The 19,264-nt window shown below is 41.7% G+C and overlaps 1 protein-coding gene across 1 annotated transcript in view; it reads right to left on the bottom strand.

Moving 5' to 3' along the window:
• Positions 1–1,416: 1,416 nt before the first annotated feature.
• mrpl11 (mitochondrial ribosomal protein L11) overlaps positions 1,417–19,264 on the bottom strand; it is a 58,420-nt gene continuing 40,572 nt past the window's right edge. Inside the window, exons 3-6 of the mRNA XM_005723020.1 lie at positions 17,162–17,257; positions 7,868–7,961; positions 7,332–7,491; positions 1,417–1,641 (exon numbers count right to left, since the gene is read on the bottom strand). Of these exons, the coding sequence (XP_005723077.1) occupies positions 1,527–1,641; positions 7,332–7,491; positions 7,868–7,961; positions 17,162–17,257 (465 nt within the window). The 3' untranslated portion in view covers positions 1,417–1,526. The remainder of the gene's footprint in view (positions 1,642–7,331; positions 7,492–7,867; positions 7,962–17,161; positions 17,258–19,264) is intronic.

Genomic DNA, 19,264 nt, shown 5'->3' with positions numbered 1-19,264 from the left:
CAGAACCATTGATGTGAGGGAGGACGGCAGGATGATGCAAGGCTTTCATTCTGTCTTTGCCAAATTCTGATCCCACCATCTGAACGTGACAGCAGACTCATCAGATCAGGCAACGTGCTCAGTCTTCTTTTGTCCAAGTTTTGGTGAGGCCATCCAAATTGTAGCCTCAGTGTCCTGTTCGTATCTGACTGAAGTGGCGCCCGGTGTTGTCTTCTGCTGCTGAGGCCCATCTGCTTCAAGGTTCAGCATGTCGTGCATTCTAAGAGGCTACATACCTTGGTTGTAGTGAGCAGTTATTTAAGTTTCTGTCCCCTTCTTATCAGTTAGAAGCAGTCTGACCTCTGGCATCAAGGAGGCATCAACCAGAGAACTGCTGCTCACTTAATATTTTCAGTTTTTCAGACCACACTCTGTAAACCTTAGAGCAGGGGTCCCCAATCCCAGTCCACGAGGGCCGGTGTCCCTGCAGGTTTTAGATCTCACCCTGGGTCAACACACCTGAATCACATGATTAGTTCATTACCAGGCCTCTGGAGAACTTCAAGACATGTTGAGGAGGTAATTTATCCATTTAAATCAGCTGTGATGGATCAAGGACACATCTAAAACCTGCAGGGACACCGGCCCTCGTGGACTGGGATTGGGGACCCCTGCCCTAGAGATTCCTGAGAGTTATGCTAGTTTATCTTGATTTGATAGAATAAAAATGAGGATAAAGTAAAGTAATAATTTAGGGTTTTAAAACATCATAAATAAGCAAAAAAAATCAAAGTAAAAGGTCTTAACTTTAAATTGCTTGTTATGTTCCATGAGCAGTTCAAGCACACAGTAGTCGACAAATAAGTACAGATAAACGAAAGTATTCCTCATATTTTACGAGCTGAATAATTATAATTTTTACTCAAATTATTTGACTGACAGTTACACCTAACGAGCTGTGTCAGCACTGGCAGACCAAACACATTTAAACAAAGTTTAAGGAGTTAAAAGTCATTAATTTGAACAACAGAAGTTTGAAGAACGATAAGATTCGCCTGAAAGTCAATAATTCTCTCACCGCCCGAGGTCCCTGTGATTTGTGCAATAATTAATGTGCTGAACCCTTCAGATCCCTGATAGATAGAAAAACATTTGAAATGCGCAGGAAACCATATGCACAACCTGTCAAATACCCAAACTGCCTCCAGAAGTGTTAATAATAGATAATAACATCAAAGAGACTGAATATACAAATCCTTCCATGACAGAGAAATTACATTTTCATTAGATGAGCTGGAAGGAAATTAATCACGCGGGCTCGTAAATATTTTTAAAATCTAACTGGGTGTTGTTGCTGAAATGTAGGCGATGTAAACGCTTAAATTAAGCTGTATGCCATTAAAGGGAAGTTTTAATATCAGAAAGACAAGGAAAGGGTGTCGTGTAACACGTTGTGTTTATTAAGTTCAGACACACACACATTAACAGTGTTTTTGCATGAATGTATAAAATGAATATAAAGAGAAATGCAGGGATGTTACAGGACTTCATTTCTTCTTGCCCGCTAAAGCTTCGGCGGCAGCGGCTGCTGCTGCCACAGCGTCCGCTTTCAACTTCTCCTCTCGCTGCTCCAGGAAGACTTTGTACTCATCAGCTGATAGACTGGAGAGGAGGATGAGGAAGAGAGAGAGAGAGAAAAGGAAGATTGGAGATGAGGACAGAGATACACCCTTATTTTTTAAACTTGACAGGAGAAATCCTTCAGCTATCTGCAACATTAACTCCAAACCCCTTTTTGTTTTCAGTCCCCTGAATGAAAGAGCACCGACTTCTCTCGGGGCTCACCACAATGCAGCAGTGTTCAGCAACCCATCCAGGGAAAATTTCATTGTACAAAAAGGCAGAGATACCAATTTCTTCACTGACAGTACTCCCAATAAATCAAAATGCACTGCAGCCACGAGACAAGTTAGGTTCTAAGCAAGGGGGAGAAACTGATTCTGGGAAAAATACAGCACTATTAGCTGAAGTAGAAATGGAAGCGGCAGAAGCAGATGATAGAGCCTGAATACTAAACTACGTTATAAAAAAAAATATACATGAAATGTTGTGCACGTCATAAATGATAAAGATCTTGAAGGATAGGAAGAAACGCAAAGCGAACAGGTTTGTGTCGCTTCGTCTAAAAGCAATCCAAAGCAACACGTACAAACTCATAACATCCCATTTTTTCTCTGATTTGGCACTATATACTACCTCTACAGTCACTATAAACGACACGCCGTGCTTCGGCATGCTGCGTTTGCAGTCAGTATATGGAAAAATAAACACGCTTAGCAGTTTTATTCTAACAGAAACCTCTGCAGCCTTGGAATCAAACTTTCATCCCACACAGGAAACAAATCACTTCTCTCCAAAGGTCTACTAGTTATTTTGTGTTTTCAGGCTTGTTTGCGGAGCTTTTTAATGACCGTCCACACTTCTCTTTTTTCCCCCCGCAGCTGTGGGCAGCTCCTCCACCGCCTCTCTGAACTACATTGTGGGTGAGCCCATTAAGAGCACATCGGAAAATCAAGGGTTTCTGGTATGCATACTGACTTTGAGCATATTTTGCTTTCATAGTGTAATCATAATCCACACTCAGAACCCAATTTGCATGTTAACCCTTTAACACCTGGAGCAAAAACTGAGCGTTTTAACATGTTTCTCTTTGTACTGTAAACTACTAACGCTATTTGTTTTCCTTAAGCAGTGAATTTGTAATTAGAATTTAAACAGAAAACAAAATGTAATTGATTTAACTATCACACCAGATTGTGCCTCTTTTTTCACTCAAACATTTGGGTTTCACATTTTTCACTATGGAAACACCTTTGCGCTTAAAAATGAACTGCTACCGCCCTAACCATGTAGTTTACAGCAAGAAAATTCACTTTCTTTTAACATCGACTCTTTACTTCCATGAGGCGGCACAACCCATTGCCCTTGGTAGCGAGAACTGCCATCAAGTGTTAGTGATGTCCTACAATGGGTCACTCTTCTTTCCGGAATTGTTTTAATTCAGCCACACTGTAGCGTCGTTGGGCACGGGCGGTGTGTTTAAGCTCATACTAAAGCACCTCAGTTGGATTTAAGTCCAGACTTTGGCTAGGCCCCAAGTCATTTTATGTTATTGCCATCCAGAGGTGGACTTGCTGATAATTTCCTGCTGTGTAACCGTGTAATGCCTGCACATTCTCCTTGAAGATTTTCTGCAGAATTCACATTTCTGGAATTTACAACAAAAATTCCAGGTCATGAAGCAGCAAAGCAGCCCCATACCATTACACTACGACCACCATGACTGTTGGTATGAAGTTCTTTTCGTGAACTCAGTTTTATGCCAAATGTAACAAATCTTCAAAGTTCAACTTTTGGGAAAGGAATAATTTCCCAAAAGTCGTTGGGATCATGAGGATGCTTTTTGGCAACGATAAGCCTTTGTGCTCTTTTTTGGTCAGCAGTGGTTTTCTCCTTGGACCTCTCCCATGGAAATCAAGTCTCTTCCTTATTGTTGAATCATGAACTCTGACCTTAACTGAGGCAATTTGGGACAACAGTTCTTTAGATGTTGTTCTGGGTTCTTTTGTGATCTCCTGGAGTAATTTTGGTAGGTCACTGCTCCTGTGAAGGTTCATAACTGTTCTGGGGTTTTTTCATTTGTGGATAATGGATCTCACACCGTGGTTCACTGGAGTATCAAGACCTTAGAAATGACTTTGTACCCCTTTCCAGACTGACAGGTGTCAAAGACTTTGCTTGAGTTTCTTTAAATTGTGACATGATATGTTTCTTTTTGAGATTTTTTAGCCTCCTTCACTTTGTCAGACAGGTTCTATTTAAGTGGTTTCTTTATTAAAAAGATCTGGCAGTAATCAGTCCTGAGTGTGGCAGGTGAAAGTGAACCCAGCTTTCTAAAAAACAACAACAAATTGGTTAATCACAATTAACTAATGAGTTAGCAAAGAAGAAAGAAGTTGTTGTTTTTTCACACCAGGTTTAGATTTAGCAATCATCATTTAAAAAATGCATTTACTCAGGTTATCTTTGTCTGATATTAAAATTAGTTTGATGATCTGAAATATGTATTTGGGACAGATATGCAAAAACCTAAGAAACCAGAATGGGGGCAAATACTTTTTCATCGTAGCAGCAGCCAAATCACGTCAGTCACAAACATTCAGACTAAAAGATCATAGTTCAGCACTGAATGCCAGGTGTGATGTGATACACTGGTTGTAGATATTGTATAACAGTGTTAAGTATTCAAATGATAACCCTGGAACCCTGCTCGATTTATAGTTTTTAACATTTTAGCATATTAGCAGGCTGTTTCTGCACATTTCATTTCTAATTTGTCTTAATGAAGTCTAATTGTGTAATGTGCAGCTGCATTAGCTCGATACTCATTATTAAAGGACTAGGGGCTTTTACAGGTCCGTGCAATGACTCACCTCGCACTGCAAGAAGGTCTCAGGTGTTGGGTTTCAGTATGTCTAATAGCCAATCAAAAGCACTCCAAAAACAACCCTACGGTGGCTGTTTGGAGCCACTGCAAACAATGTTCATAATGTCTGCTGTCTCTGTGTGTCTGACAGAGTCAGTCTGACATCCAGTGGCCACATTTACAGCATCCACAGACTCTATAAAATGATGTCCACCTTGACATTACCCACTGGTGTTTGAACACTGGTTTTGAAGCCTTGAGCTGAGCATCTTTGTTTTTATGAATCCAGACGTCAAACGTGAGGGATGAATCTAACTGAGAACCCGAGGAAACCGCAGACTCATCCAGCAGCAACCTGTCAATCACCAGGTAAGCGAGCGGCAGAGCACATTTCGCTTCATCGTCTGTTTTCCTCCACAATGGGACTTTAAATTTACATGGAGCATTAAATAAAAATTCAAACTCTTGATTAAAACGATAAATTTCTTGCATTAATGTACTAAGCTATAAAATCAAGTTTGGAGTATCCTGCGAGTTATTTTTTTAATCATCTCATAAACACAATTTTAACAAAATCAGAACCTCTCTCTGGGTTTATATCTTTAGCTGCATCTTTTCACAAATGTTGGGATGCAAACATGTGCGAACGTTGTCTGGTCTTAATGTAACTGCATATGATGTTGGACTTCATGTGTTCTGGGTGTTAGAAGGCAAACAAGCAGCTTAGAAGGAACTTTTTGTTCTCTGGGTTTTTGGAAAACAAAAAACAAACTGTATTAAGCCGTTAGGATTATGTTTAGAGTCTGCAAAAGTTACCGCTGATAGTGTTATGATGTGGAGTCTGAACCATGGAGGCTTCCATTAGTGACCTCTGTCCACATCTACTGCCAGCACTGAGCGCTGCTTCAGTTGTTTGAATCTCAGGAGTATGATGAGTGGCGGTCGACTGAGAGGACTGATGAATATCTACCGTGATAAGTGAACGGATGCTGAGGCCGTTTTGTTAGAGTCTGACAATGTAGCGACAAGAATGCACTTCAAATTGGAAGGAAAACCGTTTCATTGGGTCTTTGATTGTGTTATTGTAGCGGCTTGGTTTGTCTTACAAGACAGCATGATGTTGCTGAAATCCTGCTTAACTGCACATTTCTGCCTTTCTCTATACCCCCATATGTTACAATGTTTGACTGGCTGTTGGACTGTCGTGTTGGCTGCTGTTGTCTTTTATAACGTGGATGCTAACAAACCCCTCCCCCCAAAAAAACCCATCCTAATAAGTAATAGGGTTATTTTCTCATAGTCTGCTATGTAATCTAAATTAGTTTCTCCAAACAGATGAATCATTCCCTTCAGGTCATTAGAAAGACTGAAGGTTGAGCACGAGTTTAGCTCACTGGGTGAGTAGGTGACCACATGCCTCTTGGCCGGGTTTGAGTCCAGCCCTCGACCCTTTGCTGCATGTATCCCCTGCTCTTTCTCCCACCTTCCTTTGATCTTCACTGTCCAATAAAGGCAAAACTGTCTAAAGAAGTAAAGTTTAGAAGGAATGCAGACTTTTCTTCAATTCGGACACTGCGGTAAGGAAACATTTCCTACTTATAAAACAGTGTTTCCTGTTCTCTCCAGGTTGCAAACACCCGATTTCAGATTGCTTTTTCACTGCTGTCTCTTCAGCTTTTATACTGGGCCAAGGTCACAAACACACAACTGTCAGCCAACTGTTTTGGGAAAAGGCAATGTTCTTTATTCATAAGTTAATGTGAGCTACAGATTGATTTAGTGCAGGGTGATGCACAGGTTGTATTACTCTGAAACAAAACCCAGCTTTCCATCTTTTCCATCTGTGTCCTCACAGTGTGACCAATGTTGCCTCACTGAGGGGGTCCTCGCACATCCTTGGTTCTGCCTGACGTTATGCGAGTATTGAATAGAAATTTTCCAGTGTTTGTCATCCGCCTTGTCCAAAGACATTAAACCCAACAACATACTGGAAATTTCTGGATGCTCTGTAGAAACCTTTTAACTTTCATATCCAGATCGCTCTGCTTCTGTGAATGCTGGTTGCCAATAAACGGATTCTTTTCTTCTCCACCCACCTTTGCACACTGGAGATGTTATTTGTTATACAAATAGAAGAATTACCTGTGTGTAAACCAAATACTCAGGGTAGATTTAATAGGATGTGGGGGCCTGTTCTTGATATATTACCTCTCACAAGCAATGAGCTTTACTTATTTCTTAACCCAACAGTGTACGGAGTCCTTCTTATATATTTTGGTTATTTTCTGTTTTCATAATGTCAATACTCCGTATGTATTACCATCTGGCACACTCTTGTTTGTTCACTGCTCTGTGTCTGTTTACGGCAAAAATAAATAAATAAATGAAATGAAATGAAATGAAATAAGGATAAGGATATCAGTCTGATCCTGTCTGAAAAACCTAGATTCGGTGTTGTTGAAAAACTGCTGATCTTTTTAATTCCCTTCTACATTATCCTGCGTTCAGTTTGCCGTGCATCAGTGGGTTTGCACTGGATCCTAACAGGAGGAAGTTTGGAGGAATCTAGCAAGAAAGGATCAGTACTCTGGATGCATTTCACCCCACTATGTCAACAGCTTTTCTTCATATGTTTTCAGAAGTTTTTCACCTCACAGCAAACTGTGGGCAGTTGAATTCCCAGAACTGAAAAGCTCGGATGAATACTTAAATTCCCCTGCCTGCTTTTCTCCATCTGGTACTCTCACTCTTGTTCAGCCTAACACTTGTTGGGATTCTTTCATTGCACTGAAACATTTGATTTGTGCTTCCCGATAGCTCAATAAAATGAGATTAGAAGTACACCAAGTACAGAATTGGTACTTACTTGTTGACAACTTTAATGCCCAGGGAGCGAGCTGAGCCGATGATGCTTTTCACAACCGTCTCAAGGGAGGCGTTCCTCATTTTGAAGCACTCGTCCTGAGCTTTCACCTGTGCGATTTCATACACTGCTCTGACGGACACCATCCCCGCCGTCTCGTGACCTTGACGCACACACAAAACAGAGGGCGAAGCATAAATAAAACAATATAAAATTCACTACATGTATCAAGAAAGGTTGAAGGAGGGCAAAGCGAGTTGGAAATCTGTGTGCACAGGTGAGTGCGTCGGCGTTGCAGGAGTCAGCTGAAGGTAGCTTGAAGCATAAAACGTAAAAATCCATAATTCTCTTTCCCTAACACACCATGTTTGCCACTTCCCACCTCTGCCGCAGCGTTTCCCCATATGTCATGAATTTAACATCAATCGCAGCAAAGCTCAAATCCGAGTCCATGAAGAGACATGTGTCCAGAACAGGATGCGCTCAGCAGGTGAAAACTTTAGTAAGAGCAGATACATGACTGAGGCAAGACCTCTCACCCGTCTTTCCAGCTCCTTTTGCAATTCCTGCCGCTTGTTTGAGGAAGTAAGACACCGTGGGCTGGCCGATCGTCAGGTCATACGTTCTGTCAGGCTGAGAGGGAAAAAGAGAGACAGAGGAATCAATATTAACACCCACGAAACCCCTGAGAGTGTGAATACATGAGATTTTGCAGAATGTATAAATATTATTGTAACCAAGATTTTAACATCCTGATTTTGACCCTTTATTCGGTATTGCTTTGTGCTTTAGGACAGCCAAAGTACATGGGACAGTGTTTAACAGAGATCCTAATTATTATTTCCCCCACATTAACACCAGTGTCTTTTCATCCCCCTGGAAAAAATAAAAATACTGGCACCAAAATCCTATGTCACCCCATTCTTGAGTTATCACATTCAGAAACTCTGAGATTCAAACTCGTCCAAGATTTTTAGTAGATACAGCTACAGTTAGGGCTGTTCGACATAACGATATATATCGGATGACGATATAAAAACGTCTATCGTTTCATTTTACGCTATCGTTTGTTTCGTGGTGTCGCAAAATAAACTGTTTACGGCAATATTTTTTCATCGTTTTGATGGTCACTGTAGTGGCTATATTAATTTCTTAAAGTTCTCTCTTTCTCTTATATTTTATATAACCACACTATGGACGCACAAGCGCCTGTTTTCATGCGTTGTGGTTAGCAACAACGACGGTAACAGCATCAAGTGTCCGCTTGTTTATGTTCCACATAAACCTTTCACAATAAAGCTCAAGATCCTGTTGAGACTTTTCAAAATAAACTGAATCACGTGAAAGAGCAGATTATTTACGGATGAGAATTAAAAAAGAGCCGTCAAGTGTTAGAAAATAAACATTAGACTCAAACGTTAGAACAGGCTTTTCCCCGCAGCACGCTGTGTAATAAATACTCACAAAGAAAACGGCGGCCGTTACAACTTATGTCTAAAAATGTATCGTTTCATGCATCGGTTAAAACACTCGACTCCAGCTACATGACGCGCAGCTGGAAACACTTCCCGCAAGTCGAGCTGCCCGAGATTCACAGAATTTACAGAAAATGTTCCATTTTTGTGATTTATATCGTTATCGGACGATAGAATTCTTATATCGGGATATGAGATTTTGGTCATATCGCACAGCCCTAGCTACAGTATCAATTTGAAGCTCCTACATCACCTTGTTTTTGAATTATCACAAACTTGGATGTTGGCAGGGCGATGACATTAAAACACAGTACAGCCTTTAACAAGCCTAAATTCATGAAACGACTTCATGCAGCAAGAGAACTTTAACCATGATGTTATGGGATATGCACAGCCAAAGCCCACAGGCTCGGCCAAAAAGAGATTAAAGCTGCCCAGGACATGACTAACACGCGTCTACTGAGCGTCACTGAGGTCAGCAGAGACATTGTGAGTGAAATGGCACTTAAACAATCATTAATATAAAGAGAGTTCTCTCCCAATCCAGAAAACAGCTGAGCAAATTGGGTTGTTTCAATGGCACAATGGTACAATGGAGGGTCATGACAGTTTCTGCTGTGACGTGTCAGGTACATTCACTGGTCAATTTATTAGGTACACCTTACTAGTACCCGGTGGACCTGTTTAGCCTTCAGAACTGCCTTTATTCAGAATTTTGGTCCATATTGACATGATGTGAATCTTCTATCCCATGCCATGGTGACTGTGGAGGCCATTTGAGTACAGTGAAGCCATTATCATGTTCATGACACCAGTTTGAGATTATTTGAATTTTGTGGCATGATGGGTTATCCTGCTGGAAGCAGCCATCAGAAGATTGGTGCACTGGTCATAAAGGGATGGACAGATGGTTAGAAACAATATTTAGGCAGGCTGTGGTGTTTGTTACTAATGGACCTAAAGTGGGGCATGGAAATATCACCCCAAACGTCTACAAGGCAGGACAGATCCACAATTTCATGTTGTTTGCACCGGCTTCTGACGCTTACATCTGAATGTTAAAGCAGAAATCGAGACTCGTCACATCACGGGCAACATTTTTTCTTCAATTCTCCAATTTTGGTGAGTCTTTGTGAACTGTAGTTTGAGTGTACAGGAATTTAAATGTACAGGAGTGCCACCCAGTGAGGTCTGCTCATCTGCTTCGAGGTTCCACTTCTTGTGCATTCAGAGATGCTCTTCTGCATACCTTGGTTGAAATGATTGATTATTTGAGTTGCCTTCCTACCAACTAGAAGCAGCCTGTCCATTTTACTCTTGACTTCTAGCATCAACAAGGCATTTTTACCCAGACTGCTGCTTCTCACTGGGTATTTTCTCTTTTCAGACCATTATCTGTAAACCCTACAGACAGCAGTGTGAAAATCCCAGCAGAACGGTTTGTAAAACACTCACACAGCCTGTCTGGCAACAGCAACCATGCCACACAGAAAGTCACATAATTCACCTCTCTTCATTTTCTAATGCTCCGTTTGAACTTAAACGAGGTCATCTTGACCACGTCTATGTGCCTAAAGCACTGACTCGCTGCTCCCTGACTGATTAGATATTTATGTTAACGAGCAATTGAAAAGGTCTACCTGAAAAAGTGGCCGGTGATTGTGACCTGACATCATCATTGTGAGGAGCAAGAAACTGGTTAAAAAAATTTATTTTCATGCACTGGACTGAACATTTTCATGCAGAATAATAGGGGAGGTTTTTGAAGCGGCCTCCTGGGTTTTGCAAACATCGCCATCTAATTATTTTTTCAGAAAACGACTCTGTGAACCGAATGCGTGCTAATGCATGAGGAGCACAAATTAAATCTAATTGCAGCAGCTGAGCTAACATTCACAGCAGCTTGTCGAGTTCGAAAACTCTTTCCGACTCATTTTGAAATTAGATTTTGAGGTAAGACGTCAGAAGCAGCTCTACCTTCCAGCGTGACTCTTTAAAGTCTGCTCTGAAGCCGTCACCACGCATCACGAGAGCAACTCTGGCGGAGAATTACGACATTCGTCTAATTGGTTTGAACGAACAAACAGATTAACCTTCTTAACTCAGATAATTGAACATGGCGGATAATCTTCAAACACAGTCTTGAGTCATTTGGTTTCCCTGTACTGCTGAGTTTGCTGAAAGTCTTAACGCAGCAATATAAAAACATAGCTTGGTCCTACTTCTCACAAGATTAGGACTTTTCTGGAAATTCAACTTAAGGCCCATTAAATTGCAAAAAGTTAAAAAGCTTTTATTATCACATGAGTAAAGCAAAGATAATCGCATATTAGTCGATCTTCTTCGGGGTCTGGAGGCAGTGCGCTTCATGTTTTAAGGGCGAATTAATTCACAGTATTAATCCTACCCTGTGGATTTGAAGAATTTACATTTTCTTTATTCCACTGTGAGAACCTTTATTTCAAATAAGATGTTTTCAAGGTTATGATGTCAATTACTGCACCGATCAACAAGGCAGCTTATTATTTTGTCTTTTTCTGTTATGGATAAAATTTATGCCATAACCTGCTGGTTCACTGTGAACCTTTTAATGCCTCAGCTGCATTAGAATAAAAGTAGGACAGCAACCTCCTTGCAACTAGGAAGAAGAAAAATTTTATGTTTTTTCACATCCAGCCACCGATTGCAAGTAGCTGCCGTGACCAACTAGTTACCCAGAGCTCGAGCATGTAACACCCTCAACCTTGAAAGTGGCTGACCACTTTCAATCGCAAGACAAGCGCACAGGTCACCTGATAGGACGGAACCTCAATCTCACTTGTATTTCTGCTCATCTCTGAATTAGGGTTTCATATTCTGCATTGTTAGACTTTAGCTTTCTGGTATTTCTATATCTTGTTTATTGCCTTACACAAGTTCCTTTTGGAGTTATTTCATGCCTTCATTTGCAGAAATCTTTAGGTTTACTTAGTAAAAGCCCTTTAGTTTTCCCATTCTGTTCCTCTAGTCTTTGTATTTTTGTCTCCCCTGTTCCTCGTTCAGTTGTGTCTTGTTTAATTTTGGTAATTGTTGTTCTCTTTATCTTGTGTTCTGTTTACGTCCCTCAGTCTTGTCGTTTCTACAGTTTTCAGCCGTGGCTTCCACCTGTTATCTCTCCTCTTCATCATCTCTGTCTCCCTCTGTTCGGTGTCGCATCGTCTGCATTATCTGTGCGTTCCCAGCTTCTGTATCATTCAGAGTGCTGTCTAATTTGTAAACACATTGCCAGCACACTGTGATCAATCTGAGTCAGTCTGCAGCAATGTGCACGACTTGCGTTTGGGGATTTGATTCAAAGAGTTGCCGATTGGTCATATTTCCGCATATAAGCCCGAGTGCTGAGCGCCTGTGTCATTAAATCGCAGACCTGCAGGGTCTGTGATGCAGTTTCTGAGGCTGGTGAATTTCTATGTATGCAGATGGCAACACATTTGCAATTTTTAACAATTTATCACAGTTAATCACCGCATGAAATTGCCAGTTTGACCCAATTCAGGCACAAACCAATCTTGCTGGCGTTTTATCGCAGTCTTCGAGAGTGGTTGCATCTGGTTTTCGAGGCAACCATTTCAAAGGCGAAATGATCGCAAGCTGGTCACAATAAACTTTGTTGCGTCAAGTGCAGTGTTAAACTCCCAGGAGAACTGTGATGCTGGATGCAGCTGTAATAAAAACTTTGTATGAAGTTGCTGCCTTGTGTGAAGAATGCAAGTTTATATTTTAAGAAAATGTTCTATTAAAATTTTCCCATAAATCGGGCTGCATTAGTTATGTCTTCAGCTTAAGCGTCGCTGTTCTGCAGCCTTTCGGATTATCGTAAATTAATCTGACTTCAGTCACAGGCTACTTTTCATTTGTGCGACCTGCATGAACCAACGCAGTAAAAACACATTGTGTGAGGACAAGCTTTTGATGATGATGATTAACAGACTGGTATTCCGATAGATTAGATTTCCACTCTTACACTACAAAGTCGATATCCACTGTGTTCGTACTGTGCCGACACATTCTGATACTGTATCTCACCCACGGACTTTCAACATGCGGACTGGAGCGAGACTGAATCACTGACCTTCCGATTAAATGACTCAACTCAACAACATCTGCCGTCTCATTACTAAGCAGTCGGATTCTCCAACTTTCTCCTTCACACTTTTTTAACTTGATGAAGTTTTCCATCAACGGCAGAGGAAAAGTGATTAGAAGAAGACATAGGAGGGGATTATTTGGACTATTCCACTGCAGCCTTAATGAAAATGACCCTACTTCTCACTTGCTTTATGATCTCGGCAAAAATTTTCCTGGCGAGTTTATGGTCTCAGGTGTAGTTTCAAGTCTTTTTTTAGTGCAGTTAAGATGTACGGTTGTAATTTATGATCTCTACCATAATCACAATGCAGCCACGATTTAGGGCAGGGTTACCTTGGGATTGACAAGTTGCTCCCGTATGAGTCCCTTAGTTGTTTATGTACACATCCAGCAGATACAAAGCGTATTTATTGATTTGGAGACATCTTTCAGGCCATTTGAGGAATTGGGAGTCTTTTTTAGCTCTAGTTTAGCTTCACCAGCTCCTTCGGGGGAGTAGCTGACTCTTCATCCACTAAATGCTCCACTATGTTCAGCTGATAGTTGATAACAGTGACAGTCTGCTGCTGTTCGGTGCTGGGCATCTACTGTTCAGTGGATTTTTCTGAGCTGTTTCACTGAACATCCGCCTACTGTGGCATGAAAATAACACAGATGAGCTGAATCAGAACAGAAAAGGCCACTGACCAAAACAAAGAGCAGAGGGGAGTGCAGTGTAGGGTGATATTTCTGTGTTTATTTATCATTTTCCACAGCTTTCACATCCCTTGTGCCACTTCATCTTCTTTTTACATGAACTAGACTCACTTAACTTTGAAGTAATCTAAGCCATCTGCATGAGGCGTTTCCATTTTTCTGGCTACTATGTGCGTGTTTAGCCGAGTGCTGCTGCACATCTGCTCCCGAGCCCCATGTGCTTACCCTCTCCGTCCTCCCCTCAGGACCAAAACAAAAATAATTTCTTCAGCCTCACTGAGTCATTCTGACCCTGCTTTTTTCCCCCCCACCAAATTCAGATTCATTCCCTGGTTGGAGGTTTTTATTAGCTAGAATATGACAGCCAATGCAATCATTAAACCATCTTGGGAGAGTACTTTGCATCATCTATTTTCTGTCACATAAAAATTTAAACAAACATGAGACAATAAAGTGCAGGCTGAGCTGAGAAAACACCGCCGAGCAGGTGATTTGTCATCGGAGACATGTTATCTCGCACGATATGACCTTTCGATGGAAGGAAGATCATTTATTCTGTGGAAAAGCTGTTGGTTGTAAGAGTTCAATTAGCTGCTGTTGTTTCTGAAGAGAAAACACCTGCTCGGGGATTTTTCTGACGAGCAAAATGAGCAAGCAGAAAATTCAAAGATGGATAATAAAGAGGGGGCGGGAGCAAAGGAACAGCTACTGACGTTTAAGGAGGAGTTCGGCATTTTGGAGAATATGCTTATAGATAATATAGAGTCAGATGATCAGATTTGCTGGTTTTGCCCAAATAAAATCTAAAACTCATTAATTAACAGGATTTATGTTGTTTGCTTGATCTCGACTAGGGCTGCCACAAACTATCATTTTGATAGTCGACTAGTCACCGATTATTTTTGCGATTAGTCGACTAATCAGATCATCATCCATTGGACGCAAAACAGCTTATTGCACCAGCAGCATCTGCTCTTATATAACTATCATTAGGTTACAGCTTTAAGTGTGTAAGGTCTGTGCTAACTAAAAATAAAGACAAGATGATAGTTTATTAAATTTTAATGAAATTTGCAGATTGTTTCGGTGAAGTTTAATAAACTCAGCCGTCTGCTCCTTGCTGTCTAAAATATAACAGGACACCGGAGTAAATTCTCGAGCATGAATGAAGGATGCATTTCTGGGCCGCATTTGTCGGAGTCTTCGAATTTGGACAGTCTTTGTCGTGTCGCTGTATCGTAATCGGCCTACAAATGCTGGCAGAGGAGGATGCGGTTCCTGAACTTGGACACAGCTATGATACCGGACACTGCGTCTTCTTCTTCTGGGTTTAACGACAGCTGGCATCCTTGTACATGCAGTGCTGCCATCTTCTGTTTCAGTCCGTTAATACACTGCTACTGATTCCTTACAAAGCTTCAAACGACGCGTCGACTATTAAATCAGTCGTCGACGATTTTGATAGTTGACGTAATCGTGACTAGTCGACTAATCGTGGCGGCCCTAATCTCAACACACATTTTGCAGTGGTCACTGAACCAGCCATTGACTGTATATAAAAGATGGTGACAGACACTGTGACATCACCCAGTTGTTTGTCAAGCCTTTTGAATAGGGCTGAGTACCATTTATGTATGAACCAATACTCAACTTACACTGTGGTGGCACAGTGTACACTGTGGTGATTTGTTGGTTAGCCCCGTAACCTCAAAGCGTCCCGGTTTAACTCCCCTATCTGGCTGCGGCCTTTCTGTGTGGGTTTGCATGCTCGTCTCATTTCTGTGTGCGTTCACTTCGGATAATCCGGCTTCCTCCCACAGTCCAAAGACATGCCTGATCTTAGGTTAACTGGAGATTCTAAATTGGCTTATTTTTAAAATGAATTCTCAAGCTGTGTTTAATAATGGTTTAACCTACTGACTGAGACTATAAAACCGAACAGGAAAAAAACTGAATGAAAGACTTCCATACAATCTGACCTCTGTTTAGCGACCGACTGGTCATTAGAAAGAAAACAGGTTTGGCTTCACTTCCAGGCCTGGACCCCCCCCCCCCCCCCAGAACTTTTAGATACAGTCTATGGCATTAGCAAATGACTTCTCAGATGTGACTGGAATTACTCATTCATTTACTACTTGCTTCATAATCAGGAGTTCTGTGTAGAAGACTGTAAAAACCCAAAAAACCCTTTGGAGAATCATTTGCTCTCTGCCGTCAAATACATCACAGTTAACATTTGTTAAATAAGTTCTGACATGCGTTTCTGTAACATATACACATTATCCCAAGCAAATGGTTAAATACTTTGTTTCAGTGTTTGCTGGGGGTGTGCTGCATATCTCTTGCAAAACTACTGTTTCACTCATGCAAGTCTACAGCTGTGGTGCTTCCAGATTTAAATATCTCAACAACTATAAGAAGAAGTATTTCCTCACATCCATCCCCACTCAGGATGAATTGTAATAATTTGGACAATCTTCTGACTTCTTCAGGTCAAGACTTTAATTTGTACAATATCTGGCTTCAAACACCTGAAAAATTAATGACATTCTCATCGTCTACAGCTGCGACTCAGCATGTCAGAGCTAAGCTTAAAGAGCTGCTGTGACCAAGAGCTGGCACGACAGCTTTTTGAGGCTTTTGGTCTTTTTGTCTGAAGAAATATGATGGAAGCATCACTTTTTTCTAACTTCAGACGAGGCCAGGATAGCTGTTGCCCCCCTGCCTCCAGCCCTTTTACTGAGCTAATTGCCTCCCGGCTTTCACACACGGACATGACAGTGGTATCGATCTTCTCATCTGACTCTCTGCAAGAAAAGTGAAAAAGTGGAATGTCTGAAAAAGTCAATTTGTTCCTTTAAAGTAAGATGAAAGGGACTGTAAGATGTGCTTAAACCTACTGACAAGGATGAGGTGAAAGCCTGCAGAGAAACATCCTCTCAGAGGCTGACACATGTTGCATGCGCACACACTAAACATTACACGCAGAATGCGCGCACACACACTGTGCAGCTTGAACTGCAACGCTACAAATCACCAGCAGATGGCACTGCACTGATAGACAGAAGCAGGGCTCCAGATGTGATGGCAGAGCTGTTGCTGGATATTGCATGTCAAAATAAATTCACGCCTCTGAAAGGATTAGGCTTTCCCTCCTTGTGAACCTCATTACACAACACACAGAGAGCAGCGAGGACACAGCACACAAAAGGTGGGAGGGAAGTATGAGGAAGTCAAAAAATATGTTCTTGTGTGAAATAAATACTACAAACATAACACCTCTTTTTGGAGTAATTCACATCTCTTGCATGCACTTAATGGTTCTTGACTGCAGGTTCCTCTGGGTATTGCTTCATTAATGAATGCAAATGGAATGGCTTACTTCGTGGTAGAGTATGAATAATGGAAGTGCTGCGATAATGTTATGCAGCTCGTGGAATTAGCCACAATCGTGCTAGGGAGGGGCGCTAAGTGCTATGTGTAATGGGTCAGGGATGGGGTTAGACAAACCCACAGCGAGCTGCACAGACATACCTTCACATGGATCTTGATCGGGAGAGGGATGCCGTCCTTCAGCTCCTTGGTTTTCTCATTGAAGTCCTTGCAGAACTGCCCGATGGGGATTCCTTTCTGGATGGGGAAAAATGGTGGGGGGGTGAGGGGGTGGAGAAGAGAGGGAAATAAACATGGTGGAGGATTGCTTTAAAATGTATGAGCTCTTAAAAAAATTCAGCAAAGCATCACTCATGTCACACTGTGCTGCCAGAATACAGATGCTTGTGCTGCTGTCAGTCAATCAATCAATCAGAAACCTTCAGCGGTCTGACTGTATTCACACGTGAGCAGCTCAGAGAGCAGCCATGTGACACTGTACACTCATATATATATATATATGTGTGTGTGTGTATATATGGTGGGTGAGTGTGTGTCTGTGTTGATATTTTGCTGGAGACATTTTTTACACGTCCCACTGAGATGTGCATGTGTGCACACAGCCCCTTTGTTGTTTCAGACAAAGTGTTTATGTGTGTGTGTGTGTTTGTCACTCGAGCTATGACTGAATGCATGTTGGGGCCCAGAGCCAGAGAAACCCAGTGATGAATGAGCTCCCATTTTCTAGCTCCTGCGAGGCCAACCAGAGCGAAAGCAAAATGGATGGGTGACATTAAGTCAACACCCGGCCAACGCTGCTCCTTTGCAGCGCTCCTTTTTGGAGATGAATTCAGTGGCAAAGACTAATAAAGAATCTAATTATTACTGCTGAAATTCAAACTGACCTTCACCCGCCATCCTTCCCAAAGGCAACACACTGATTGAAATGTTCATTTTAGAAATGAGAGAAGGAAAAAGCCTGTTTTTTTTTTTAAATACGCAGTTTAATGGACTCACGAGCTTCTACTGCTCCATGACAGAGCACACCGAGCAGCTCTAATAGTGGATCTGATGAAAAGTCAGTCATCCCGAGACATTCTCCAACGACAGGTTGGGAAAGACATTTATTTGAAGTTAACGGAGCAGAAAGTTCTCTGAACATCATCTCCTCTAACGGCTTCAAAAGCACCTGATGAATGCTAATCAGTCGCTCGATCTACACAACCGCATCGCCTCATCAGCGTCTAAAATGCTACTACGCATTACTCACTGGCGTTTCTTTGCATCTGCTAACACAATAACAACAAACTGATTGAAATTTCAGCACATCACACGAGCTGCGGCAGGTCGTTGTTTGAGCTGATGGGTTCTATCTGAATTACAATATCCTACTAATGAAAAGAAACACAGCTTCGTCTCTGGAGCCCTCACTAGGCTCTACCTTCCCTCCCCTTGTATTTATTAATAGTAATCCCATGTCAACCTCACTACCTTCTATCCTTGCCCTTCCCTCGCTCCGCCTCCCTTACAACAACACAGCAAGAGTAAACAAGCACTAAAAGAAAGTCTAATTAAATATGGATTAATATAAAGGCTGCGATGTTGAGTAGAAGTCAAAGCAAACCCTCGGGCTCTGCCTCACACATTCAGCTCCTGTTCCTTCCCTTCTGTAAGCTCATGTCAGATAATGATCTCTCCCACCGACTCCGACGGCCCTTTCATGCCACACAAAGCCATGAAATGGGCTCCCTGACCAGCAAGAGATGATGCCTGATGCTTCTAAAATGTGCTTAAGCATAGACAGTGAGAAATTATGCAGACAGAGAAGGGACTGCGCTAAAGATAGACAGAGGCAAAGACTTCACGTGACCTTTCCTGACCAGACAGCTCTTAGCTGCTAAAAGGGGCTCAAACAAACAGGGGGGAAAAAATCATTCTAAAAGGTGGAAAACAAGGCAAATAAGGGCCTGACAACACTTGATATGATCCTCTTGGGACAGCAGGCGGTTTGCCTTGAGCTCCATACACATTTTAGTATGCACCAGAGACAGGTAATCATATTTTAATTAAGCTCTTCCACAGAAGTCCAGGTACCTCAGCCTCTGAAGATGAAGTTTTATTTTGCCCTCAGGCTACTTAATAGTCTAACTGCAGTAATAACCACGATTGAATCACATTGATAATTGAAATCCCAGTCTTTAAATGTAGCATCGGGCTGGCGTGCCATGAAAGCAAGGTTCAAGGTTGGCTCCTCCAACTCCCCAT

This window comes from Pundamilia nyererei, unplaced genomic scaffold, assembly GCF_000239375.1.
Source record: "Pundamilia nyererei isolate P.nyererei 1_Seehausen unplaced genomic scaffold, PunNye1.0 scaffold00008, whole genome shotgun sequence".
NCBI lineage: Eukaryota > Metazoa > Chordata > Actinopteri > Cichliformes > Cichlidae > Pundamilia > Pundamilia nyererei.
This window is presented reverse-complemented; position numbering and strand designations above follow the sequence as displayed.